Genomic DNA, 25,360 nt, shown 5'->3' on the forward strand with positions numbered 1-25,360 from the left:
TTCTGCCTCCTTTACTGAACACGCTCGGCCTCCATCCCTCACCCGCGGTGCGGGACTCAGGCCGGAAGTGCGCCGCAGCCCCAGCCTCACTTTCACGCGCAGCCGGCGTTCCCGTGACGTATTTCCGGCGCGCCCGCGCTAGCGCTCTTCGTGCTCGCGTTGCTGTGACGCGACGGAGGCGGTGGGAGCGGGAGCTGTGGGCTCTTTCCACAGGTGACGCCTGGAGAACGGGTGGACGTGCAGGCCAGAACCCAGGACCCACCTGGCTGCGCCCCCAGACTCTCCGCTGCCCACGAGTCTCGGAGTGGCACCCTCTCCTGATCGTCTCCTCTCGTGGGGCCTGAAGAACGGGGCAAAGCCGAGTTCGTGCACTGTACTGCGCGGGTGCGCGTTTCGTTCTTCGGGTTTGCCATGGTTCTGGGACTCCCTAAAGGTTGAGGGCTACTGAATTAGAAGAAAGGCCGAGCTGGCTTCTGGTGGGCTGCCGGGCGCCGGGCAGCGTGCTTGGGCTGGGGAGGACAGGGCGTGTTTACTCTGAGTAGAGCAACCGCAAAACCTCCTTTAAAAAATACCAGTTCTGAGCTTCGGCGTCGGAGAGGCCGCCTGTCATTCAGCCCCTTCAGACCCTCTCTCACTCCGTCTTCCGCAGCGTGAGTGAAGCCCGGGTGAGGTGTTTTCCCACACGTCGGGGGCCCGGAGCTGAGAAGGGGCATGGCCAGCATCACGCAGCTGTTCGACGACTTGTGTGAGGCCCTCCTGCCGGCTGCCAAGACTCACCTGGGCCAGCGCAGTGTGAACCGGAAGAGGGCAAAGCGGAGCCTCAAGAAGGTGGCCTACAATGCGCTTTTCACAAATCTTTTTCAAGATGAGACTCAACAGCTGCAGCCTGACATGTCAAAACTACCAGCGAGAAACAAGATCCTCATGTTGTCCTTTGACTTGAGAGTGGGTGGCCGGGGCCCCGAGGCCGACCGTCTGGAGGAGCTTGTGGAGGAGCTTGAAGCAGCCCCTTGCTGTCCGCTTTTGGAGGTGGGGTCTGTTTTGGACCTCCTGGTTCAGCTGGCAGGGAGTGGTCCCCCTCAACTTCTGCCGAGAAATCGAGACTACTTCCTCAACAACAAGCACGTGGGGAGAAACGTTCCGTATAGCGGCTATGATTGCGACCACCTGAGTGTGTTTGAGACGGACGTTCAGTCTCTGATCTCCAGAGAAGAGTGTTTGTGTCACAGCATGATCCAGGAAACACTTCAGGTTATGGAGGCTGCTCCAGGCACCGGCCTGCCCACCGTCGGGCTCTTCTCATTTGGTGACCCTTGTGGTGACAGGTTTGAGAGAGACACCCGGGTCTCGCTCTTCGGGGCCCTTGTGCACAGCCGCACTTACGACATGGACGTCCGACTGGGCCTGCCCCCCGTGCCAGACAATGCAGACCTGTCTGGGCTGGCCATTAAGGTAGAATGTTTGGTTTTTCCTCTTTCATCTTTCTTGGGGTTTGGAAAATGCTTTCTGTGATCTTTTTTTTTTTTGAGACGGGGTCTCACTCTGTCACTCAGGCTGGAGTGCAGTGGCGTGATCTTGGCTCACCGCAACCTCCACCTCCTGGGCTCAAGCAATTCTCGTACCTCAGCCTCCCGAGTAGCTGGAATTACAGTCACCTGTCTCCAGGCCCGGCTAATTTTTTTTTTTTTGGAGATGGAGTCTTGCTGTGTTGCCCAGGCTGGAGAGCAGTGGCGCGATCTTGGCTCACTGTAACCTCCACCTCCCAGGGTCAAGTGATTCTCCTACCTCAGCGTCCGGCGTAGCTGGGATTCAGGCGCACGCCACCATGCCCAGCTAATTTTTGTATTTTTAGTAGAGACGGGGTTTCACCATGCTGCCTGGGCTGGTCTCAAACTCCTGATCTCGTGATCGCCCTGCCTCGGTCTCCCAAAGTGCTGGGATTACAGGTGTGAGCCACCATGCCCAACTAATTTTTGTATTTTTAGTAGAGACGGGGTTTCACCATGTTGGCCAGGCTGGTCTCCAACTCCTGACCTTGGATGATCCACCCGCCTTGGCCTCCCAAAGTGCCGGAATTAAGGTCACTGTGCCTGGCCCAGTGACCTTCCTTTTGTCATGGTAAAAGGGGGGATAGTCTGGTGGCTGCATTGTGGGGTGGGGCCACTGGAGTGGACTTACTGGCGCCCACCTTCCTCTGCAGGGACAGTGCTGCCCACCTGCCAGCCAAAGCAACGCGCTGCTTTTCATCTTTACCTAACGGGACATGTCATTAAGCCTCCTCTGCCTTCTAGAGCTGCCATTTAAATTTAAGTTAATTAAAACAAAAAATTCAGTTCCTCAGCCCCACAAGCCACATTTCAAGTGCTCAGTAGCCACATGTGGCAAAAGCGTTCACGTTTTGTGATGTGTGCAATTGGATATGCTTTTGCTGTCTGTTGCCTGAGGCTTTCCCGTGGTCCTGTGTAGCTCATATGAGTTTTGTATTTTATTGCTTTATCAGTGTTGCCAAAAGGATACATTGTTACTAGTCATTCTATTCCTATGAGATAGCTAGACGATTTATAAACATATATGACGCTACAGCAAATGTTTTTGGTGTACAGCAGTTTTATTTTTTGTTTTTGAGACAAGTCTTGCTCTATTGCCCAGGCAGGAGTACGATGGTGTGATCTCAGCTCACTGCAGCCTCCATCTCCTGGGTTCAAGTGATTCTCCTGCCTCAGCCTCCTGAGCATCTGGGACTCCAGGAGTGTGCCACCACACCCAGCTAATTTTTGTATTTTTTTATGTTTGTATTTTTTTAATTTGATTTGATTTGATTTTTTTTTTTTTTTTTGAGACAGAATCTCGCTCTGTCGCCCAGGCTGGAGTGCGGTGGCACCATCTTGGCTCACTGCAAGCTCCGCCTCCCAAGTTCACGCCATTCTCCCACCTCAGCCTCCCGAGTAGCTGGGACTACAGGCGCCCGCCACCACGCCTGGCTAAGTTTTTGTGTTTTTAGTACAGACGGGGTTTCACTGTGTTAGCCAGGATGGTCTCAATCTCCTGACCTCGTGATCCACCCACCTCAGCCTCCCAAAGTGCTGGGATTATCAGGCGTGAGCCTGGCCTGATTTTTTTTTTTTTTCCGAGATGGAGTCTTGTGTAGGGACCAGCCCTACGGGGTCTGTGGGTTTTTCTCCCCATGTGCGGAGACAAGAGATTGTAGAAATAAAGGCAGAAGACAAAGAGATAAAAGAAAAAACAGCTGGGCCCCGGGGACCACTACCACCAAGACGCGGAGACCGGTGGTGGCCCCGAATGCCAGGCTGTGCTGTTATTTATTGGATACAAGACAAGGGGGCAGGGTAAGGAGCGTGAGCCATCTCCAGTGATAGGTCATGTCATGTGGGTCACGTGTCCGTCCACTGGACAGGGGGCCCTTCCCTGTTTGGCAGTAGAGGCAGAAAGAGAGAGAGAGGAGACAGCTTACGCCATTATTTCTGCGTTTCAGAGACTTTTAGTACTTTCACTAAAGCTGCTACTGCTATCTAGAAGGCAGAGCCAGGCGTACAGGATGGAACATGAAAGCGAACCAGGAGCGTGACCACTGAAGCACAGCATCGCAGGGAGACATTTAGGCCTCCGGATACCTGCGGGCGGGCCTGACTGATGGCTGGCCCTCCACAAGAGGCGGTGGAGCAGAGTCTTCTCTAACTCCCCTCCCCCCCACCCCCCCGGGAAAGGGAGACCCCCCCCCCCCATCTGCTTAGTAGCCAGTGCTTTTCCTTGACATTGACGCTATCGCTAGGTAACGGGCATCTTCCCAGGCGCTGGCGTTACCGCTAGACCGAGGAGCCCTCTAGTGGCCCTGCCCGGGCATAACAGAAGGCTCTTAGTCTTCTGGTCACTTCTCACCGTGTTCCTTCAGCTTCTGTCTCTGTATGGCCTGGTTTCTCCTAAGTTATAATTATAGAGTGAGGATTATTATAATGTTGGGATAAAGAGTAATTGCTACAAGCTAATGATTAATGTTCATATATAATCATATCTATGATTTATATCTAGTATAACTGTTCTTCTTTTGTTTTTTTCTTTTTTTTGAGACGGAGTCTCGTTCTCACCCAGGCTGGAGTGCAGTGGCATGATCTCGGCTCACTGCAAGCTCCACCTCCCGGGTTCACGCCATTCTCCTGCCTCACCCTCCTCAGCAGCTGGGACTACAGGCGCGCACCACCACACTCGGCTAATGTTTTGTATTTTTAGTAGAGACGGGGTTTCACCGTGGTCTTGATCTCCTGACCTCGTGATCCGCCTGCCTTGGACTTCCAAAGTGCTGGGATTACAGGTGTGAGCCACCGCGCCTGGCCTACAATTCTTATTTTTTTTTTTTTTTTTTTGAGACGGAGTCTCGCTCTGTCGCCCAGGCTGGAACGCAGTGGCCGGATCTCAGCTCACTGCAAGCTCCGCCTCCCGGGTTTCCGCCATTCTCCTGCCTCAGCCTCCCGAGTAGCTGGGACTACAGGCGCCCGCCATCTCGCCCGGCTAGTTTTTTGTATTTTTTAGTAGAGACGGGGTTTCACCGTGTTAGCCAGAGATGGTCTCGATCTCCTGACCTCGTGATCTACCCGTCTCGGCCTCCCAAAGTGCTGGGATTACAGGCTTGAGCCACCGCGCCCGGCCAATTCTTATTTTATGTATTTTCTTTATTATACTGGAACAGCTTGTGCCCTCGGTCTCTCGCCTGGGCACCTGGGCGGCTTGCTGCCCGCAGTCTTGCTCTGTTACCCAGACTGGAGTGCAGTGGCGCAGTCTCGGCTCACTGCAACCTCCGCTTCCTGGGTTCAAGCAATTCTCCTGCCTCAGCCTCCTAAGTAGCTGGGACCACAGGTGCCCGCCACCATGCCCGGCCAATTTTTATATTTTTGGTAGCGATGGGGTTTCACCATGCTGGCCAGGCTGGTCTCAAACTCCTGACCTCAGCTGATCCACCCGCCTCAGCCTCCCATAGTGCTGGGGTTACAGATGTGAGCCACCGTGCTTGGCCCCGGTGTACAGTGATTTTTTTTTTTTTTTTTTTTTTGAGACGGAGTCTCGCTCTGTCGCCCAGGCTAGAGTGCAGTGGCCGGATCTCAGCTCACTGCAAGCTCCACCTCCCGGGTTTACACCATTCTCCTGCCTCAGCCTCCCGAGTAGCTGGGACTACAGGCGCCCACCACCTCGGCCGGCTAGTTTTTTGTATTTTTTAGTAGAGATGGGGTTTCACCGTGTTAGCCAGGATGGTCTCGATCTCCTGACCTTGTGATCCGCCCGTCTTGGCCTCCCAAAGTGCTGGGATTACAGGCTTGAGCCACCGCGCCCGGCCTACAGTGATTTTTTAATGTTTAGTGTGATTTTTTTTATTCGGGGTTCCCCACAATGGAATTTCCAGGTCAGAGGCATCTCAAAAAGTTTCACTGTAAGTTCCACTGAGGCTTATGTGTTATACGGAATTGGAAATTGGCAGCCTTGACAAATTATTTTGTTTAATTCCTTAAATGGCTCATGGGGGAAAACATTGTATGGTACACATGTGCTTGAGAAAAACAGAAGAAACATTTTGGTAGGTCTTTGCCTCTAACAAGTCAATGGAACTAGGTAGATAAAGTTCATGGAATTCTTCTTGCCCTTGGATGAATGTGGACAGAGGAATGAGTGGTGGTTTGACCTTCCCTGTGTCTCCAGGTCCCACCGAATGTGGATCAGTGGGAAGACGAAGGATTCCAGTCAGCGTCCAACCTGACTCCTGATTCCCAGTCTGAGCCCAGCATGACCCCAGATGTGGACCTGTGGGAAGCCGCACTCACCTATGAGGCCAGCAAGCGGAGGTGCTGGGAGCGAGTTGGCTGGTGTGTGCCCTTCTTTGCCTTGGCATGCAGTGCCCTTACCACTGCATGAGCGTGGCCTTGGGTGGGGTGTGTGGGGGGCGTTGTGTACTCAGGGTCCCAGGCAGTTGTGTGAGTTAGGAACCTAAGCTGGTGTCCCAAATTGACTGAGTCCTGGGAGTTAAGAGAGATGCAGAGGGGAAAACGCTAACAGCCCTTTTTTTTTTTTTTTTTTTTTTTTTTGAGACGGAGTCTCGCTCTGCCGCCCAGGCTGGAGTGCAGTGGCCGGATCTCAGCTCACTGCAAGCTCCGCCTCCCGGGTTCACGCCATTCTCCTGCCTCAGCCTCCCGAGTAGCTGGGACTACAGGCGCCCGCCACGTCGCCCGGCTAGTTTTTTTTTGTATTTTTAGTAGAGACGGGGTTTCACCATGTTAGCCAGGATGGTCTTGATCTTCTGACCTCGTGATCCGCCCGTCTCGGCCTCCCAAAGTGCTGGGATTACAGGCTTGAGCCACCGCGCCCGGCCTTTTTTTTTTTTTTTTTTTGAGACGGAGTCTCGCTCTGTCGCCCAGGCTAGAGTGCAGTGGCCTGATCTCAGCTCACTGCGAGCTCTGCCTCCTGGGTTCATGCCATTCTCCTGCCTCAGCTGCCCGAGTAGCTGGGACTACAGGCACCCACCACCACGCCCGGCTAGTTTTTTGTATTTCTTTAGTAGAGATGGGGTTTCACTGTGTTAGTCAGGATGGCCTCGATCTCCTGACCTCGTGATCCGCCCGTCTCGGCCTCCCAAAGTGCTGGGATTACAGGCTTGAGCCACCGTGCCCGGCCACTAACAGCCTTTAAGGAGGCCTCATCTCCCCACCCGGTAACCAGATCACACCTGCCGGGCAGAGCAGTCGGGGCAGCTAAGTTATGTCCTTACCACCAGTCAGAGGTGCCTGAGAGCTGCCTGGCAGGCTGTGTGGTTAGTGCCAGGAAGAAATGCTCACTGGGCACAGGGTGCTGATGAAAGAGCCTTTTCTATCCGTGTCTGGAGGAGTTGGGAGTGGCAGTCTGGGCGATGAGAAGCTCCAGCTGCAGCAGCTTTTTCCTGACTGGTGCCAGCAGCTTGCTCTCTGGATGCAGTAGCCACTCACTCCCTGCCTCATCTGGGTCCAGAGGTCTCTGCACTCAGGACCTCTCAGATTCTTTAATGTGGTGGTATCTTTTGATAACTCCCAGAACCCAGATAGAGAATATGCATTTTGGCCAGGCGCGGTGGCTCACGGCTGTGATCCCAGCACTTTGGGAGGCTGAGGTGGGCAGATCACTTGAAGTCAGGATTTTGAGACTGGCCTGGCCAACACGGTGAAACCCCGTCTCTACTAAAAATACAAAAAATTAGCTGGGCATGATGGCGGGTGCCTGTAGTCCCAGCTACTCGGGAGGCTGAGGCAGGAGAATGGCGTGAACCCGGGAGGCGGAGCTTACAGTGAGCCGAGATCCCGCCACTGCACTCCAGCCTGGGCGACTGAGTGAGACTCCGTCTCAAAAAACATATATGTATATATATATATGTATGTGTGTGTATATATATATATAAATTAGCTGGACATGGTGGCATATGTAATCCCAGCTACTCAGGAGATTGAGGCACAAGAATTGTTTGAACCTGGGAGCCAGAGTTTGCAGTGAGCCGAGATTGCACGACTGCACTCTAACCTGGGCGACAGAGTGAGACTGTCTCAAAAAAAAAAAAAGAATACGTATTTCCCCAAATGTTTGGCCGTGGAATGCCCTGTTCACATCCAGTCCACTGGTGATCCTGTGGGTACCGGTTTGGGGAGTGTTGGGTGACAGAGTCAGGGCTGGCCGGGAGCTGAGTGCTCTGGGATGCAGTGCCTGGGCTGTTGCAGCCTGGACAGGAGCATGTGCCCCCGGGCAGGCATGCTTTCCTGACATCATGAAGATTCCTGCAGGGAGGACTATCTGCCTGCCTCCCAGCACAGTGGTGGTGGCCTTCTCCTGACTGCCAGGACCTTCCTGCTGGGTCACTTCCTGCTGGTGCATCCGTCAAAGCAAATCTCATGGTCCTGCTCTCTGCCAATCCCTCACATGTTTAAAAACTGGCCCCACAAGTTATTGCTGTATTCTGTACGTGTCTGCTAATAGTATTTATTTTCTCTTTTTTTGGTATTTATTTATTTATTTGAGGTGGAGTCTCGCTCTGTTGCCCAGGCTAGAGTGCGGTGGCACCATCTCCAGCTCACTGCAAGCTCTGCCTCCTGGGTTCAAGTAATTCTCCCTCTCTCAGCCTCCTGAGTAGCTGGGATTACAGTCATCCACCACCATCCTTGGTTAATATTTGTAAAAACTCAGAACCTTCCAACACCAGGTTCCCGTCACCTGGAACATTCTTCAGCTCACCATAATTAGGCAACTCCTTTCATCCTAAACAAACTAGGTCCCCCAAACTCTCCCTCATAAATCAATGTTTGTTTGTTTGTTTGTTTCTTTCTTTCTTTCTTTTTCTTTCTCTCTCTCTTTCTCTCTCTCTCTCTCTCCCTCCCTCTCTCCTCTCTCTCTCTCTTTCTTTTTTTTTTTTTTTGACGGAGTCTTGCTCTGTCGCCCGGGCTGGAGTGCAATGGCCGGATCTCAGCTCACTGCAAGCTCCGCCTCCCGGGTTCACGCCATTCTCCTGCCTCAGCCTCCCGAGTAGCTGGGACTACAGGCGCCGCCACCTCGCCCGGCTAGTTTTTGTATTTTTAGTAGAGACGGGGTTTCACCGTGTTAGCCAGGATGGTCTCGATCTCCTGACCTCGTGATCCGCCCGTCTCGGCCTCCCAAAGTGCTGGGATTACAGGCTTGAGCCACCGCGCCCGGCTCTTTCTTTCTTTCCTTCTTTCTTTTCCTTCCTTCCTTCCTTCCTTCCTCTCTCTCTTTCCTTCTTTCCTTCCTCCCTCTCTCTCTCTCTCTCTCTCTCCCTCCCTCCCTCTCCCTCTCTCCTTTCTTTCTCCCTCTCCCTCTCTTTCTTTTTCTTTTTTTTTTTTTTTTTTTGAGACAGAGTCTCGCTCTGTTTACCAGGCTGGAGTGCAGTGGCATGATCTCGGCTCACTAACTTTTTTGTATTTTTAGTAGAGATGGGGTTTCACCATGTTAGCTAGGATGGTCTCAATCTCCTGACCTCGTGATCCACCCGTCTTGGCCTCCCAAAGTGCTGGAATTACAGGCTTGCGCCACAACGCCTGGCTAATTTTGTATTTTTAGTAGAGATGGGGTTTCCCCATGTTGGTCACGCTGGTCTCAAACTCCATCTCAAAAAAAAAAAAAGAAAATTTGTGAATTTTTTTTCTGTATCCATCTCTTACAGTTTTTTTGAGGTGGGGTAGTAAAATTTATATAATATTTTTACCGTCTTAATCAGTTGTACCGCTTTGTAATGCTGTGTGTATTTTCACTGCTGCACGGCAAATCTGCAGGAAACTCTGAACCCATTAAACAGCTTCCCATTCACTCTACTTTCTTTTTTTTTTCTGAGACTGAGTCTTTCTCTGTTGCCCAGGCTGGAGTGCAGTGGCACAATCTTGGCTCACTGCAACCTCCACCTCCTGGGTTCAAGCCATTCTCCTGCCTCAGCCTCTCGAGTAGCTGGGATTACAGGCACATACCACCACGTCTGGCTAGTTTTCGTGTTTTTAATAGAATCAGGGTTTCACTATGTGGGCCAGGCTAGTCTTGAACTCCTGACCTCGTGATCTGTGTTTCTTGATCTCCCAAAGTGTTGAGATTACAGGTGTGAGCCACTGCGCCCGGCCTCCACTTTCTGTCTCTAGGATTTTGTCCACTGTAGGGACCTCATGCAAGTGGAGTCACACAGTGTTTTGTGATGGCTCATTGCACTCCATGTGGCATCCTTGAGCGCCGTCCCTTCTGGAGCATGTGTCTGAGCTGCCTTCCTTTTTAAGGCTGAATGATGGGCAGAGGTCTGCATGGGCCACCTGTATTTATCCTCTTCTGCTGGGTGCTCAGGCTCCTCTGCCCCTGGCCATTGTGGATGATGTTGCTGTGGATGGGGGTGTGGGGGCTGCTGTAGACGGGCATGTGGATGCTTCCATGGACCTGGGCATGGATGCTGCCCTGGACAGGGGTGTGGATGCTGCTGTCGTGAACGGGTGTGGATGCTGCCGTGGACAGGTGTGACTGATGCTGCTGTGAACAGGGGTGTGGATGATGCTGTGGATGTGGCTGTGGATGATGCCACAGACCTGGGTGTGGATAATGCTGCTGTGAACAGGTGTGGATGCTGCCGTGGACAGGGGTTTGAATGATGCTGCCGTGGATGGGTGTGGATGCTGCTGCTATGAATGGGTGTGGATGCTGCCGAGGACAGGGGGTGTGGATGATGCTGCCATGGACCTGGCTGTGGATGCTGCTGTGGACAGTTGTCCATGATGCTGCCGTGGATAGGGGTGTCGATGATGCTGCCGTGGATAGGGGCGTGGATGATGCTGCCGTGAACAGGGTTGTGGACGCTGCTGTGTACATGGGTGTACAAATCTTGTTTTGTTTCTAACAGAAGAATACTTTATGAGTGAGTCACCACCCTCAGGGCCACTGGCATGGCCTGGGGTGCTCTTCCAGGGCTGGGCCATTCGGATACCCCCGGCCATGCCCAGGACCCCAGGCAGGTGCCCTGGACACATTTCCACATGAGTTGTCCTGATAGAATTGATTGTACTGGTGTTCACAGCAGTATCATCCACAAAAGGCTGGGTGGTGAGTTGACATTTGTACGTGGCTGCGTTTCTTAGAGTTTATTGTTTTGAATCATTTTCGTTCTTCTGTTCGTGCCCATTCCCGAGAGAAAGCATGCTGGTGCTGAGGTGCGGGTCATCACATCTGCTCATGGCCTCTCTTCTGCCCCCCTCGCAGCCCCCCTGGCCACAGAGAGGAGCCTTACTTGACAGAGGCGGGAAGGGACGCTTTCGACAAGTTCTGCAGGCTCCGCCAAGGGGAGCTTCAGCTGCTTGCTGGGGGCGTCCTACAGGCCGCGCAGCCCGTGCTGGTGAAGGAGTGTGAGCTGGTGAAAGATGTGCTGAACGTCTTGATTGGGGTCGTGTCTGCCACGTTTTCCCTCTGCCAGGTGAGAACTGCTCACTCCCAGCCACAGCGGCGTGGGGCTGGCCCCCTCTCCACCAGGCACTGCCCAGCCCTTTACAGGGCAGAACAAGCCCCAGTGCAGGGAGTGGGGAGTGGCAGGGAAGGCCATCTTCAAGGGCCACCAGTGATGATAGCCAGTGTCATCCCATTTTGGTTCTAAAAAGTGTTAACATTCTTTTAAAAAACTGCAGAGAAATAACATGTTTATTGCTGTCGGCGAAACAATGGGAAATGTCCCTTTCCCCATTTCCATTTCCATCTTGGAGAAGTGCCAGGCGCCTTCCGAGCCTTCCCATCGCTCGGGAGGAGCACCTGCCTGCCGAGAGCGTCCCAAGATTGGGGCCTGCGCTGCTCTTCTCACTGGGCCGCGGTGTCATCCGGGATGGGTCCGGGACTTGCTGGTTCTGGCACCAGTTGCAGTTTAGCCAGCCCTCTTGCTGGGCACTGAAGCAGTAAATGGATTTATTCAGAAATAGGAAATCTTGTTCTGCAGCTTTTTCATTTAAGTGCTTATCTCCTTCTTTGGTCTTAAATGTTCTGGCCGGGCGCGGTGGCTCACGCCTGTAATCCCAGCACTTTGGGAGGCCGAGGTGGGCGGATCACGAGGTCAGGAGATCGAGACCATCCTGGCTAACACGGTGAAACCCTGTCTCTACTAAAAATACAAAAAATTAGCCGGGCGTGGTGGCGGGTGCCTGTAGTCCCAGCTACTCCAGAGGCTGAGGCAGGAGAATGGCGGGAACCTGGGAGGCGGAGCTTGCAGTGAGCTGAGATCGCGCCACTGCACTCCAGCCTGGGCGACAGAGCGAGACTCCATCTCAAAAAAAAAAAAAAAATGTTCTTTTATGGTGGCCATTCTTAGACTTCAGAATGGACTAGAAGCACAGCCAGTGACTGCCCCAGAAAAGTGCTCACCAGCAAGCTCCAGCTGCTGCCGGTGCCTGGTCTCCACACCGTTCTTGAGGCTCATCTTGTCTGTTGTGGGGATAGCCTTATTGTGTGGCACCAACCCTGACTCTTTCTCTTGTGTTTTGAGACAGGGTCTCACTCTTTCACCCATGCTGGAGTGCAGTGGCACCGTCACAGCTCACAGTAGCCTTGACCTCCTGGGCTGCATCTCAATCCTCCCACCTTAGCCTCCTGTGTAGCTGGGACTACAGGCATGTGCCACCACACTCAGCTCATTTTTTCTTTTCCTTTTTTTTTTTTGAGACAGGGTCTCACTCTGCTGCCCAGTCTGGAGTGTAATGGCATGGTCTCGGCTCACTGCAAATTCTGCCTCCCAGGTTCAAGCAATTCTCCTGCCTCAGCCTCCCGAGTAGCTGGGATTACAGGTGCACGCCACCATGGCCGGCTAATTTTTGTATTTTTAGTAGAGACGGGGTTTCACCATGTTGCCCAGGCTGGTCTCGAACTCCTGACCTCAAGTGATCCACCCACCTCGGCCTCCCAAAGTGCTAGGATTATAGGCGTGAGCCACCGCACCCGGCCCAGCCAGCTCATTTTTAAAATGTTTGTAGAGATGGGGTCTTGCCGTGTTGTCCAGGCTGGTCTTGAACTCCTGGGCTCGAGTGATCTGCCTGCCTCAGCCTCCCAAAGTCCTGGGATTACAGGTGTGAGCCACCGTGCCTGGCCCCCATTTTTCATTTCTGATTTTAGTAATTTGATTTTTTTCTCTTTCATAGTCATCTTTTTTTTTAATTTTTTTTAATTTTTAAATTTTTTTTGAGACGGAGTCTTGCTCTGTCACCCAGGCTGGAGTGCAGTGGCGCGATCTTGGCTCACTGCAGGCTCCGCCTCCCGGGTTCATGCCGTTCTCCTGCGTCAGCCTCCCGAATAGCTGGGACTACAGGCGCCCGCCACCTCGCCCGGCTAATTTTTTGTATTTTTAGTAGAGACGGGATTTCACCATGTTAGCCAGGATGGTCTTGATCTCCTGACCTTGTGATGCGCCGGCCTTGGCCTCCCAAAGTGCTAGAATTAGAGGCAAGAGCCACCACACCCAGCCTAGAGATAAGTCTGTGTTTTTTTTTTTTTTGAGACGGAGTCTCTGTCGCCCAGGCTGGAGTGCAGTGGCGCGATCTCAGCTCACTGCAACGTCCGCCTCCCGCGTTCAACGATTCTCTTGCCTCAGCCTCCTAAGTAGCTGGGACTACAGGTGCACACCACCATGCCTGGCTAATTTTTGTGTTTTTAGTAGAGACGGGGCTTTGCCATGTTGGCCAGGCTCATGATGAACTCCTGACCTGAAGTGATCCACCCGCCTCAGCCTCCTGAAGTGCTGGGATTACAGGCGTGAGCCACCATGCCTGGCCTAACTTGTAAAATTTTTGTAGAGATGGGAGTCTCGCTATGTTGCCCAGGCTGGTCTCAGACTCCTGGGCTCAAGTAATCCTCCTGCCTCAGCCTCCCAAAGTGCTGGGATTATAGGTGTGAGCCACTGTGCTTGGCCTAACAGCTCTTTTTAAAATATCTCTTTAGGATATACACAGTGCTGTTGTGATTTAGTATCTTGTTTCCTTGTAATGTGGGATATCTCTTTTCCTTTCTAACGTGGGTATTTGCAGCTGTAACCTCCCTCCTGGCTTCTGCTGCACCCATTCGTTGGGTTGTCATGAGCCCTCTACTGGGGGCCTCCATTCTGGTTATAAACACATTGCGGGGAATGTGCTGTGGCAAGTCTTTGTGCATCTTCCATCGTTTCCGCTATTTCATCCCAAAGAGTTGAATGAGCGGGTCTCACGGCAAACGTTGTACAGCTTCTGCCCAGGAGCTGTCTGTGTACTTGGGTCCTGTGGAAGGTGCTGTTTTTTCCTACCCTTTTCTACACTTGGCATTTTAAACATGTGTTTTTCAGTGTGGTGAGACTTGGTGCCTCGTTTTGGTGTGTGTTTTTGTCCCTCAGTGTAGCAGTTCTAGGTACGCCTTGTGGGCATTTGCTTTTGGGTCCTGGGGCACTCTAGGTGGTGTGGAGTTGGGTGCAAGGGTGGAGGGAGATGGCACCTTACTGGGGGTCTGGGTGCCTGGCCTCTGACCGGTGTCCTCTGCCCCTGTGCAGCCGGCCCAGGCCTTTGTGGTGAAGCGGGGTGTCCACGTGTCAGGAGCGTCTCCCGAGAGCATCAGCAGCCTGCTCTCGGAGGTGGCCGAGTATGGGACCTGCTACACACGCCTGAGTCACTTCTCTCTGCAACCTGTCCTGGACTCTTCGTACAGCAAAGGCCTCGTGTTCCAGGTATGGCCTCTGCCTCACGACTGTCACACACCTTTGTGAGAACGGTGCCCACGACCTGGAAAAGAGAATCTCAGAAGTCCTTCTGCAGGACCAGAGAGTCTAAACCTTTTCTTTCCTTGCTAACATCTGAAACCCAATAGTGGCTCTTGAGGGATGGGTCAGTGAAGATGTTTTACCTCACTGGAACCCTGGGGTAGATGTGTGTGGGCCCTGGGGTGTGTGGGAGGCAGGTGCAGCCAGCATTCGGGGCATGCAGGGCAGGAAAGGCGTGAGTGGGGCTCTTGCTGCCTGCTCCCCAGTGGCACATTGCGGATAACTGACACTGCCCAGCCCTCGTGTTGGGTGAATTTACATTGCTGGGCGTTCTGAGCCAAGTCTGGCTCCAGAAGCCGCTTTTTGGTGAGTCTTGAAGCTGGCTCATATTGCTGAGTAGAGACCCATGGGACAGAGGCTGCACCTTGATTGGGAGAGAATAGGCAGGCGGATGATGGGTCATTTGGGGGACTGAGAGGAGGGTGTTGGGGAAGGTGGGCAGAGAGCACTGGAGGAGCCAGGCGGCGCAGCCTCCTTTGACTGTTGCTGCCACAGCAGGGGCTGTAGGGTGGGGTGACGTGGTGAGGTTTAGGTTTTAGACGGGCTGTGGAGGTGGGCATGGTGGGAGCTGCATGGGGCGGGGAGAGCTTCTAGGCAGAGGCTTAGCCCTGGGGCACTTGAGGGCTGGAGATGGTGGAGAAGGGGTCAGAGCAGGGACACTGAGAAGGGCTGGACTGTGGTTCCCGCTCATCTGCCAGGCGTGGCCAGGCGGGTTCTGGGGTGGGGGGACTGAGATTGGTCCAGGGTGCGCCTGTCTTGGCGTGACTTGCAGGGCCTGCTGCTGTGGCGTTGCCCAGGACGCTGGTGCCACTGAGACCGCTGTGGTCCGAGCAGACGCAGCCCTCACAGCACTAGTGTCTGTGCACAGAGTGCAGCCGCCATTTCCCCCCTCACCCCTCAACCCCTATGCCACGCCCCTGGGGCAGCTGGTCTCAGATGAGAGGAAGGGTTGGTGGGGGGCCACAGCTTCTGGCTTCTTGTGGACGGGCCACATTTCCACCTGGTCCAGTGGCGGGATGTGGCTCACAGAGGCCCATTGCTTGGAAATGGAGCCCAGAGCTGAGGCAGGAAACAAAGTGCTGTGCCCAGCACTGGTGCCCCTCAGGCCCTGGTCACAGCTGCGTCCATGTGCCTGGCCGCCCTCCTCTCAGCCTCTTTGCCCACAGGCCTTCACCAGTGGCCTGAGGAGGTACCTGCAGTATTACCGGGCCTGCGTCCTTTCCACTTCACCCACCCTGAGCCTCCTCACCATTGGTTTTCTCTTCAAGAAACTGGGCCGGCAGCTCAGGTGAGCCTCAGCATGGCGACTGAGCAGGGGACTTTGCAGGAGTGGCATGGGGCTTGCTGGGTGATGGAGGGTTTGCTCTGCTTCCTGGCAAGGAGGGCCTGTGGGAACAGCCCTCAGCAGGTGACTGGACGGCCCTTGGCTGGCCGAGTTCACCAGGTGCCGGGCACTGAGTGGGTGTGTCTGCCGTGGGCCCACCACAGCTGGCCCCATCCAGGCCCTCCAGGCCCGGTGGCTCCTAATTGGCACACAGGGTCCCTAGGGATGTGGCTTCTGGTACACACAAGCTGGTTAGTGAGCAACCAGGCTGGGGAGCTATTGGCAAGTGCCGTCGGAGAAGGAAGAGTGAGGAGTTGGGCGTTGGGAGCAGTGGGAGAGGTGACCTTCCAGGCAGAGGAGCAGAATGTGGCAGGCCTGAGGAGACCCAAGGGCTGAGACACCGTGGGGCAGGGGAGCCCGGGCTCTGAAGGCGCGCGTTGTGGCAGGTGCTTGGTGCCACTGTGTGGATGGGAGGGGCTCTCAGGTGCAGCCCCCAGAAGTGGGAGGATCAGGTGATTCGTGTGTTGGCCAGAACCTGGGAGGGAGGGGCCTGTCTGGTGTGGGTACTTCAGTGGGTCTGTGTGGACAGTGCAGAGGCCCAGGGCTGGGCACAAGTCCTGCAGGGAGCCCATTTCTGGGTCATTGGGGTGCATGTGGTTTTCAAAGCCTGCATCTGAAGTCAGTTGCTCCAGGGAGCATGAAGATACATGGAGATTTTGCTCATGATCTGATCCAGGCCTGGGGACCCTGAGCCCGGTCACCTGGTCTGATCCTGCCTCTGGGTCTAGGTACCTGGCCGAGCTCTGTGGCGTTGGTGCTGTGCTCCCAGGCACCTGCGGAGGAGGCCCCAGGGCTGCGTTTCCCACCGTGAGTTGTGCGTCCCTGCCGAGTGTGTCAGCCTGGCGGGTTCCAGGAAAGGGGGCGACTGAGCGTGTCCCTGGGGGGCTGCTGGCGGCAGGGCTGCGTCTGACTCCCAGCGCTGGGTGCACTGAGCTGCCTCCCCACCCCCTTTGCGCTCTGCAGGGTGTGAAGCTGCTGTCCTACCTCTACCAGGAGGCGTTGCACAACTGCAGCAACGAGCACTACCCTGTGCTGCTGTCCCTGCTGAAGACCAGCTGCGAGCCCTACACCCGGTGGGCGGTGGGTGGTCGGTGGTGGGCAGTGGGCTGGGCGGGCAGTGGGCTAGGTGGGCATGCACTCCCACCAGGCAGACATTTGAGAGCAGTCCCTTGTCAGACACCTGCTGAACATAGGGATCACACAGGAAGGAGAGGGCAGAATAGGTGGCCTGGGCAGGAGCCCCCAACCCCCCACCCCAACCCCACTCCACACCCCCTACCTTGCCCCCACTCCATCCCACCCCTCATGGATGGCCACATCCCACCCTGCCCCTCGCTGACAGCCACGCCCCACCGCGCCCCTTACAGCCATGCCCCCACCCCGCCCCTCACTGCTGGCCCCACCCATCTCGCTGCTGACCATGCTACCCCTGCTGCTCCCCTATTGCAGGTTCATCCATGACTGGGTGTACAGCGGGGTGTTCAGAGACGCTTATGGCGAGTTCATGATTCAGGTGAACCACGAGTACCTCAGCTTCCGAGGTAGGTGGCAGCTGGTTGCGGGGCAGGGTCCATGCCTGTGGGTCTGGGTTCAGGGCCACGGCCATGCCGGCCACCCTGGTGTTCGCCCCACCTTAGATAAGTCGTACTGGACACATGGCTACGTGCTCATCTCCAAAGAGGCGGAGGACTGTGTTCCCGTGTTTCTGAAGCACATTGCCCATGACGTGTACGTCTGCGGGAAGACCATTAACCTGCTGAAGCTCTGCTGCCCCCGGGTGAGGAGGGGCTCACGCATGGCGAGGGGAGAGGCCGGTCTTCCCCGGGGCTGAGTCTGAGGCTGGGGCTGAATGCTGGTGGCTGTGCCTACATCCCCTTTGGCAGCATTACCTCTGTTGGTCTGACGTCCCCGTCCCCCGGATCTCGGTGATTTTCTCCCTCGAGGAGTTGAAGGAGATTGAGAAGGACTGTGCCGTCTATGTCGGGCGCATGGAGAGGGTGGCCCGCCACAGCTCTGTCAGCAAGGAGGAGAAGGTGTGTGGCACCACGGGTCTCGGGGGCTTTCTTTGCCCCACCTCTGCTTCCTGAGGTCTCAGGTTGGTGGGGTGGACCATGAGGGCTCTGCAAGATGGGGGCCTCCCTTCTGGCATTTTCTGTCCTGGCGGTGGTCTGAGTAGGTGCCAAGGGGGAGCTGAGACGAATATCCTGGAGCCAGATGCCAGGCAGGGGCTCTGTTCTCTCCTTCTGGGTCTGGGTGGCTCAGCCTGAAGCCCAGGTTTTGGTGGCGTGGGAAACTATGCTGGGGCTTCCCCTGGGCCCGCTGGCTGTGGACAGACAGTCCTGGCTGCACTCCAGGGCGGCGGGGGCTGTGGTCCTGTACTCAGATGGCCTTCGCAAGTCCCCCTTCTGCTGGGAAGGGACAGTGTGTCAGGGACGGGCCACGCCTCTCCTGTGTCCTCTGGGAGGGGCTCGGTGGTACAGTCAGTGCCATTCCGAGGAACACCATTTCTGGCCCGGTGCCTGGTGGGCAGCAGGGATACCTGGGTAGGGGCAGGCCTATGAGGCTGAGCGGGGAAGCCCCCTCTCTGAGGCCCCTTGGTTTCCTTCCAGGGTAGGCACACAGCCTGGGGTCCTCAGCCCCAGGTGTCTCTGTGAGAGCCGGTCAGCTCCCATCCGTGGCCTGGAGCCAGCTTTGCCACTGCTGAGCGCCTGGGGGTGGGGGAGGGGTGGCGGGGGGGGGTGTCCTGCCATCACCTGGTCCCTCCTCGAAGCCTTGGACCATGTGTCTCCCCTGCTGGCCCTGAGTCCACAGGTGTCCTGGGCATCCTAGGTGAGGGGTCAGAGAATTAGGTTTTTTTTTTTCTTTGAGACAGGGTCTCACTGTGTGGGCCAGGAGGCTGGAGTGCAGTGGCTCGAACATGGCTCACTGCAGCCTCCACCTCCCAGGCTCAAGAGATCCTCCTGCCTCAGCTCCCCCCAACCACCGCCCCCCAAGTAGTTGATACTACAGGCGCCCGCCACCACACCTGGCTAATTTTTTTATTTTTAGTAGAGGTGGAGTTTTGCTATGTTGTCCAGGCTGGTGTCAAACTCCTAAGCTCAGGTGATCTACCCACCTTGGCCTCCCAAAGTGCCAAGATTACAGGCATGAGCCACTGTACCTGGCCAGGATGCTTTGTTTACCAGTTGTCTTTCTCAGGAATTACGTATGGAAATTGCAAAACAAGAATTAATTGCTCATGCCCGGGAAGCAGCATCCAGGGTCCTGAGTGCACTGAGTGGTGAGTGGCCCCAAGTCCTCCCTTCTGCAGTTTCGGGGGTCCTTGCTGGGGCCTCCTTCTGACATTGTACCTCTTACTGTCCCAATGTAGACCGGCAGATGTCAGAACGGATGGCCCTGGACGCCCGAAAGCGCGAGCAGTTTCAGAGGCTGAAAGAACAGTTTGTGAAGGACCAGGAGGTGGGTAGAACCTGTCCCTGCGGGGTCAGGCCTGCGAGTCCTGATTTCACAGGCCAGGCTGTGTGTTTTATAGCGACGCCAGGCGGCCAGGCAGGAGGAGCTGGATGATGACTTCAGCTACGCCCGTGAGCTCCGAGACAGGGAGAGGAGGCTGAAGTCCCTGGAGGAGGAGCTGGAGAGGAAGGCGAGGTAGGGCAGCCGGGGCTCCAGGCCTAGGGGAGCAGCGTGGCAGGGGCCCTGTAGCTCTGGCTTAATCTTCCTGATGATTTTACTTTTTGTTTTGAAAACCTTCAAGCAACATTAAGGTAGAAAGACCAATATGCTGAACCCAGAGTGGCTGTGGCCGTTCTGCCGTATCCAGGTGTCCTTAGCCATCCTGCGTGTTGTCTTGGGTGGTTTGTATGGATTAGGGTCCAGGCGAGGCCTGTGTACTGTTTGGGGTCCTGTCTCTATTTTCTTTCTAAACATCCCCCCTTACTTATTTTTAAGTCTGTTATTGGTCTGAGACAGGGCTTCTTTTTTTTTTTTTTGAAACGGAGTCTCGCTGTCACCCAGGCTGCAGTGCAGTGGCACAATCTTGGCTCATTGTAACCTCTGCCTCCCAGGTTCAAGCCATTCTCCTGCCTCAGCCTCCCGAGTAGCTGGGATTACAGGTGCCCGCCACCACGTCCAGCTAATTTTTTGTATTTTTAGTAGAGACGGGGTTTCACCATGTTGGCCAGGCTGGTCTCAAACTCCTGACCTCAGGTGATCCGCCCGCCTCGGCTTCCCACAGTGCTGGGATTACAGGCGCGAACCACTGCGCACGGCCGAGACAGGGTGCTTGTCCCACACGGCACCTGAGTCTGTCTCCCTGTGCTGTCATCAGCCTGTCCCTAGGCTGAGGAGTGCTGGAGCCTTCCAGGGGCTGTTCGGGATTTTGGAGAGAGCCTCTTGTGGGAGGGGCTGGCCGCTTCCTGCTCAGCGCCACGCGATGCTCTTATCCCAACCTTAGATCTGTTTATGGAGCCCCTGAGGGATATGTGTGGAGGGGTGCGCGTGCCTGTGTGCAAGCATGTCTGTGTATGCATTTATGCACGCGTACGTGTTCATGTATGTCAGTTGAGACTGCCCTGTTAACACATGGATAAAACCAGGCTTAGACACTATGTCTCTGGCCTGTGGCAGCCAAATTAGAGCTAGCCAGTTCAGGTTTGAGCCCGGTTGCCTGCTGGTGAGAAGCTCAAAATCATGGAGCACAGTGAGGCAGGCTTTGAGTTCAGCAAATAAAGCGTTTGTGTTGGTTTTGCTTCATGTGCTTTTTTGCATTAGTCTTCAGTTCTCAGCTTTGTACCTGTAGAAGGGGAAAAGGCCTTACGTCTTACGGGCCTGGGGCCCTCGGCCTTCTGCTCCCCCCTTGCTTCAGGCCACACAGGATCTCATTCTGGTATTCATCCAGCAGACGTTGCTGAGCCCTGGCTGGGCACCGACTCACCAGGGTCTCCCAGCCTCGCAGGTGGAAGGGCCTGCCTGGTGCTACCCTGCAGGTGCTGTGAGGGTCCAGAGCTATCAGCCCCTGGTAGGGGGAGACTGGAGGGCAAGGGCCCACTGGGGCCTCTGTTATGGGGAACCATCCTGGCCTGAGAGGCACCAGGTGGATGAGGTGGGGTGACTCTTGTGGCCGTGTCCTCCCTGGGTGTGGCTTCAGGCAGGCGCTGGTCGACCACTACAGCAAGCTCTCCGCAGAGGCAGCTCGTCGGGAGCAGAAGGCGCTGTGGAGAATCCAGAGGCACCGACTGGAGAGTGCACGGCTTCGTTTTCTCTTAGAAGATGAGAGACACGTTCGGGTATCTCTGTGGCTTTAGGTGGCAGCTCTTTACCTGGGCTTTGGGGGTCTGGGAGCTCCTGAGACTGCGCACAGACCTGTGTGCTCTTCTAGGAGAGGGCTGGTGGCTCTCGTGTTTGCAGCAGAGCACTGTCTCTATCCCTGCGTGCCACCAAATTGCACAGATACAGGTGGTGAGGAGCTCGTGGTTTTGAAGTACTTTCTGCAGGCCCAAGGTCCCAGTGGAGCCCAGCACAAGCCTTGTCTGGTTCAGTACACACGGTTGCCATGGGTGGTAGGGGCTGTGCTTGACTCCAGCTCTGCTGGTCACCCCTCTGACTTGAATTTACAGGAGATGCTGAAAGCAATGTCTGAGGCTCACCAGCCCCAGGAGCCGCCAGATGTCCTGAGCGTGCACCCCCAGGTGAGCGGTGGAGCGGAACCCACAGTGCCCTTGCTCTGAGCTGGGGGTGCCGGGCCTGGTGGTTTCCCCATAGCCCTGGGTACCTCGTGTCGGTCATGGCTGCACAGCTCGAGGGCTGGGGGAGCCTGAGACCAGACTGGGTCTGATGTCACTTGTGTTTCAGGTCACATCTCTGGGCCCTGAGCACCAAGAGGGAGACCAAGGCTGTGATGCTGGGCCTGCGGAGCAACACTCGGCTGCCTGGGATTGCCGTAACAGGCCAGGCCTGCTGACCCCACAGTCCCTTAAGCCTCTAGCAATGGGGGCTGGTGGCACAGGGCTGCAGCAGGCGGAGGAGGCCGGACCCTTCTCGGACAGCCTCAGCATTGGAGACTTTCTACCTGTGGGCCCAGGGGCTGAGCAGTCCGTGCAGACTGGCGTGGTCCCTCTCCTGGAGGCAGCGCTGCAGACCATCAATTTGGACCTGCCCCCCTCAGCTCCTGGGGAGGCACCCGCAGCAGCCAGCACTCAGCCTTCCAGGCCACAGGAGTACGACTTTAGTACCGTCCTGAGGCCAGCTGTGGCCGCTTCACCTGCACCAGGACCCCTGAAGGCTGCAGAGTGCAACTTGGGCAGCTCAGGGCCACAGCTGTGGGAGGACAGTTGTGGGAAGCTGGATGCCTGTGGCTCCACCTTGCAGGTGGCTCTGTCCCCCTCACACCCACCCAGGCGTGCCACTCTGAAGGAGGGGAGCAGCCAGCCCACGGAGCAGCTCTTCAGGCACGAGTCAGGAGGTGGCCTTCCCACAGGGGGCTGTGCTTCTGAAATAGCTCTCACCCAGCCACGGTGGAACATCCACAGGCACGTGTCTGACGCCAGCATCAGGGTCGGGGAGAACGTGTCACAAGTGGCTCCCACCCGGCCACGGTGGAACACCCATGGACACGTGTCCGATGCGAGCATCAGCTTGGGGGAGTCTGTGACAGAGGTGGCTCCCACTCGGCCACGGTGGAACATCCACGGGCACGTGTCTGACGCCAGCATCAGGGTCGGGGAGAACATGTCAGACGTGGCTCCCACCTGGCCACGGTGGAACGCCCATGGACACGTGTCTGACGCCAGCATCAGCTTGGGGGAGCCTGTGTCGGACGTGGTTTCCACCCGGCCACGGTGGAACACCCATGCATCCGTCCCTCCGCCCCACATGATGCTGGGGGCTGTCTCACCAGAAGCTGAGCCCAACACACCCGGGCCCCAACAGAGCCCCCCTGGCCACACGTCCCAGTCAGCGCTCAGCCTGGGAGCACAGAGCACTGTGCTGGACTGTGGGCCACGGCTGCCTGTAGAATTGGGGCCATCTCTGTCCTCCCCCAGCTCAGGCTGCGGGGAGGGGAGCATCAGCATCGGGGAGAACGTGTCAGACGTGGCTCCCACCCGGCCATGGTCGCCCAACACTCCGGGAGACTGTGTCTCTGAAGAACTAGGTGAGAGTAGGGTGGCTGGTGGCCAGGATTGGGACTGTGGGACCCACAGAGCCTGGGAGGTAGGCAGGCGGTGGGGTTGGTGGCATGTGAAGCTCCCCTCAGGCCTCCTTGTCAGCCAGGACCTGGGCTGCTGTTTGGGGGACATGGGAGGGGCTGCTTGAACCAGGGGCGGCTCTGCTCCGTCCCCTCCACAGGCGCTCGGCCCTGACGCCCTCTTGTCCACTTGTGTCCACACAGGCCCTGGGAGGAGCAGGGACACTGAGGAGCCTCTGAACTCACAGGTTAGGTGGATGCAGCCTGGGGGGTCCCACAGCAGGTAGGGAGGCTCTGTCCCTCCAGGTTATCATGCCGGTGGGTCCCACATGCGATTTTCCTTTCTTTGGCTTGAGCTGGGAGTTGGGGCTACGTGTGGTGGGGAGGTGGTTCTGAGGCCGGTGTTCTGTTAGGAAAACGCAGCTGCCCAGAGCAGCCTAGGCCCTGGTGAGGAGGCGGCAGTGGCGGCAGAGGCTCAGGGCGGTGAGCAGGCCTACCTGGCAGGCCTGGCAGGGCAGTACCACTTGGAGCGGTACCCGGACAGTTACGAGTCCATGTGTGAGTGCAGCAGCTACTCCTGGCAGGGAGCCCCCGGGCTGGTCGGTTCCCAGCACTTGCTCCATCTCCTGTGGGTGGGGGTGGAGCCCTGGGCCGCCGGTTCCCAGTATGTGTTCCATCTCCTGCAGCTGAGCCGCCCATCGCTCACCTTTTGCGCCCCGTGCTTCCCCGGGCCTTCGCCTTTCCCGTGGACCCCCAGGTCCAGTCTGCCGTGGATGAGACTGCCGTGCAGCTGAGCGAGTTGCTGACGCTGCCCGTGCTCATGAAGCACTCCATCATGGCACCATTGGCCGCCCAGTGAGTGCCCCCACCCCAGCCTGCCCACCCAGCCCGTCCTGGCCCACCCTGACTCCAGCTCCCTCCTGCCAGCATCTCCTTGGTGAACAAGGCTGCCGTCGACTACTTCTTTGTGGAGCTGCACCTGGAGGCACACTACGAGGCGCTGCGGCACTTCCTGCTGATGGAGGACGGCGAGTTCGCCCAGTCCCTCAGCGACCTGCTCTTTGAGAAGGTGACCTCCGGACATGGAGTGGGGCCAGTGGTAGAGGGGAGGCCGTGGGAAAGGGGAGATTGGCTGGAGGCCCACAGCCCCATGGGGCGCCAGCAAGTGCCAGGCAGGTGCTTGGGACTCCTGGGGACACTGGTCCCTTTTCTGCCCAGCTTGGGGCCGGGCAGACACCCGGGGAGCTGCTCAACCCACTGGTGCTGAACTCTGTGCTGAGCAAGGCCCTGCAGTGCAGCCTTCATGGGGACACCCCGCACGCCTCCAACCTCTCCCTCGCCCTCAAGTACCTGCCCGAGGTGTTTGCCCCCAACGCCCCAGATGTGCTGAGCTGCCTGGAGCTCAGGTACAAGGTCAGCAGCAGCCCCGGCCATGGGGATGGGACAGGGGCTGCCCGTGGGACGCCTGTTGAGCCATGCGTCCCTGTAGGTGGACTGGCCGCTCAACGTTGTCATCACTGAGGGCTGCCTGAGCAAGTACAGTGGCGTCTTCTCCTTCCTGCTGCAGCTGAAGCTCATGATGTGGGCGCTCAAGGATATCTGCTTCCACCTCAAGCGCACAGGTGAGGCCCCACCGGAGCCTGGCGCCCCATACCCCTGGCTTGAGGGCCGCACTCACCTCCGCCCTCTGCTCTCTGCCCTCTGCCAGCCCTGCTGAGCCACATGGCCAGCTCCGTGCAGTTCCGCCAGCTGCAGCTGTTCAAGCACGAAATGCAGCACTTCGTGAAGGTCATCCAGGGCTACATCGCCAACCAGATCCTGCATGTCACCTGGTGCGAGTTCAGGGCCAGGCTGGCCACCGTGGGCGACCTGGAGGAGATCCAGCGTGCACATGCAGAGTACCTGCACAAGGCCGTCTTCAGGTGAGGCCCGGGCAGCGGCTGTGTCCCTGTGGTCGTGGTTGAGCCCACCCAGCAGCACTGCCTCCCCGCAGGGGCCTGCTCACGGAGAAGGCGGCGCCCGTCATGAACGTCATCCACAGCATCTTCAGCCTTGTGCTCAAATTCCGCAGCCAGCTCATTTCCCAAGCCTGGGGCCCTGCTGGGGGTCCGCGGGGTGCAGAGCACCCCAACTTTGCACTCATGCAGCAGTCCTACAACACCTTCAAGTACTACTCCCACTTTCTCTTCAAAGGTGAGGTCCACCCCGGCTGGGAGGGCTGTGGGGGGGCAGGGTGGGGCTCACACCATGGGCAGAAGCCTGAGCGGCTCGCGGGTCCCTAGTGGTGACCAAGCTGGTGAACCGCGGCTACCAGCCCCACCTGGAGGACTTTCTGCTGCGCATCAACTTCAACAACTACTACCAGGACACCTGAGGCTGCTCTGCGGGGGACATGCACAATAAAGGGTGTCCTCAGACCCTGTCTGCATCTCTCTCCGGGGGGGGTGCTGAGGGCAGGGCAGGGTGGGGAAAGAAGAACCACAGA

General features: G+C 56.6%; 1 protein-coding gene across 8 annotated transcripts; it reads left to right on the plus strand.

Moving 5' to 3' along the window:
- The first annotated feature begins 134 nt into the window (after positions 1-134).
- On the plus strand, positions 135-25,297 carry TUBGCP6 (tubulin gamma complex associated protein 6). Of its 8 annotated transcripts, none has more exons than XM_033233478.1 (26): positions 135-384; positions 650-1,452; positions 5,704-5,867; positions 10,756-10,966; positions 14,042-14,215; positions 15,475-15,596; positions 16,421-16,499; positions 16,656-16,765; positions 17,142-17,233; positions 17,330-17,469; positions 17,576-17,725; positions 18,891-18,972; positions 19,063-19,151; positions 19,225-19,340; positions 20,839-20,977; positions 21,308-21,379; positions 21,543-22,842; positions 23,080-23,123; positions 23,289-23,433; positions 23,541-23,730; positions 23,803-23,944; positions 24,094-24,288; positions 24,365-24,497; positions 24,584-24,797; positions 24,869-25,068; positions 25,158-25,297. In XM_033233478.1, exons 2-26 carry the CDS (start codon positions 712-714, stop codon positions 25,247-25,249), a joined length of 5,136 nt encoding a protein of 1,711 aa, XP_033089369.1. In that variant the 5' UTR covers positions 135-384; positions 650-711; the 3' UTR covers positions 25,250-25,297. The 8 variants fall into 8 exon arrangements, 5 of the variants coding, with proteins under 5 accessions (XP_033089369.1, XP_033089370.1, XP_033089367.1 ...); XM_033233479.1 differs by having other exon boundaries at positions 135-213; XR_004442422.1 differs by having other exon boundaries at positions 135-1,452; positions 24,094-24,281; positions 25,158-25,289.
- Positions 25,298-25,360: the final 63 nt, after the last annotated feature.

Source organism: Trachypithecus francoisi, unplaced genomic scaffold (assembly GCF_009764315.1).
Source record: "Trachypithecus francoisi isolate TF-2019V2 unplaced genomic scaffold, Tfra_2.0 Lachesis_group14, whole genome shotgun sequence".
Lineage (NCBI taxonomy): Eukaryota > Metazoa > Chordata > Mammalia > Primates > Cercopithecidae > Trachypithecus > Trachypithecus francoisi.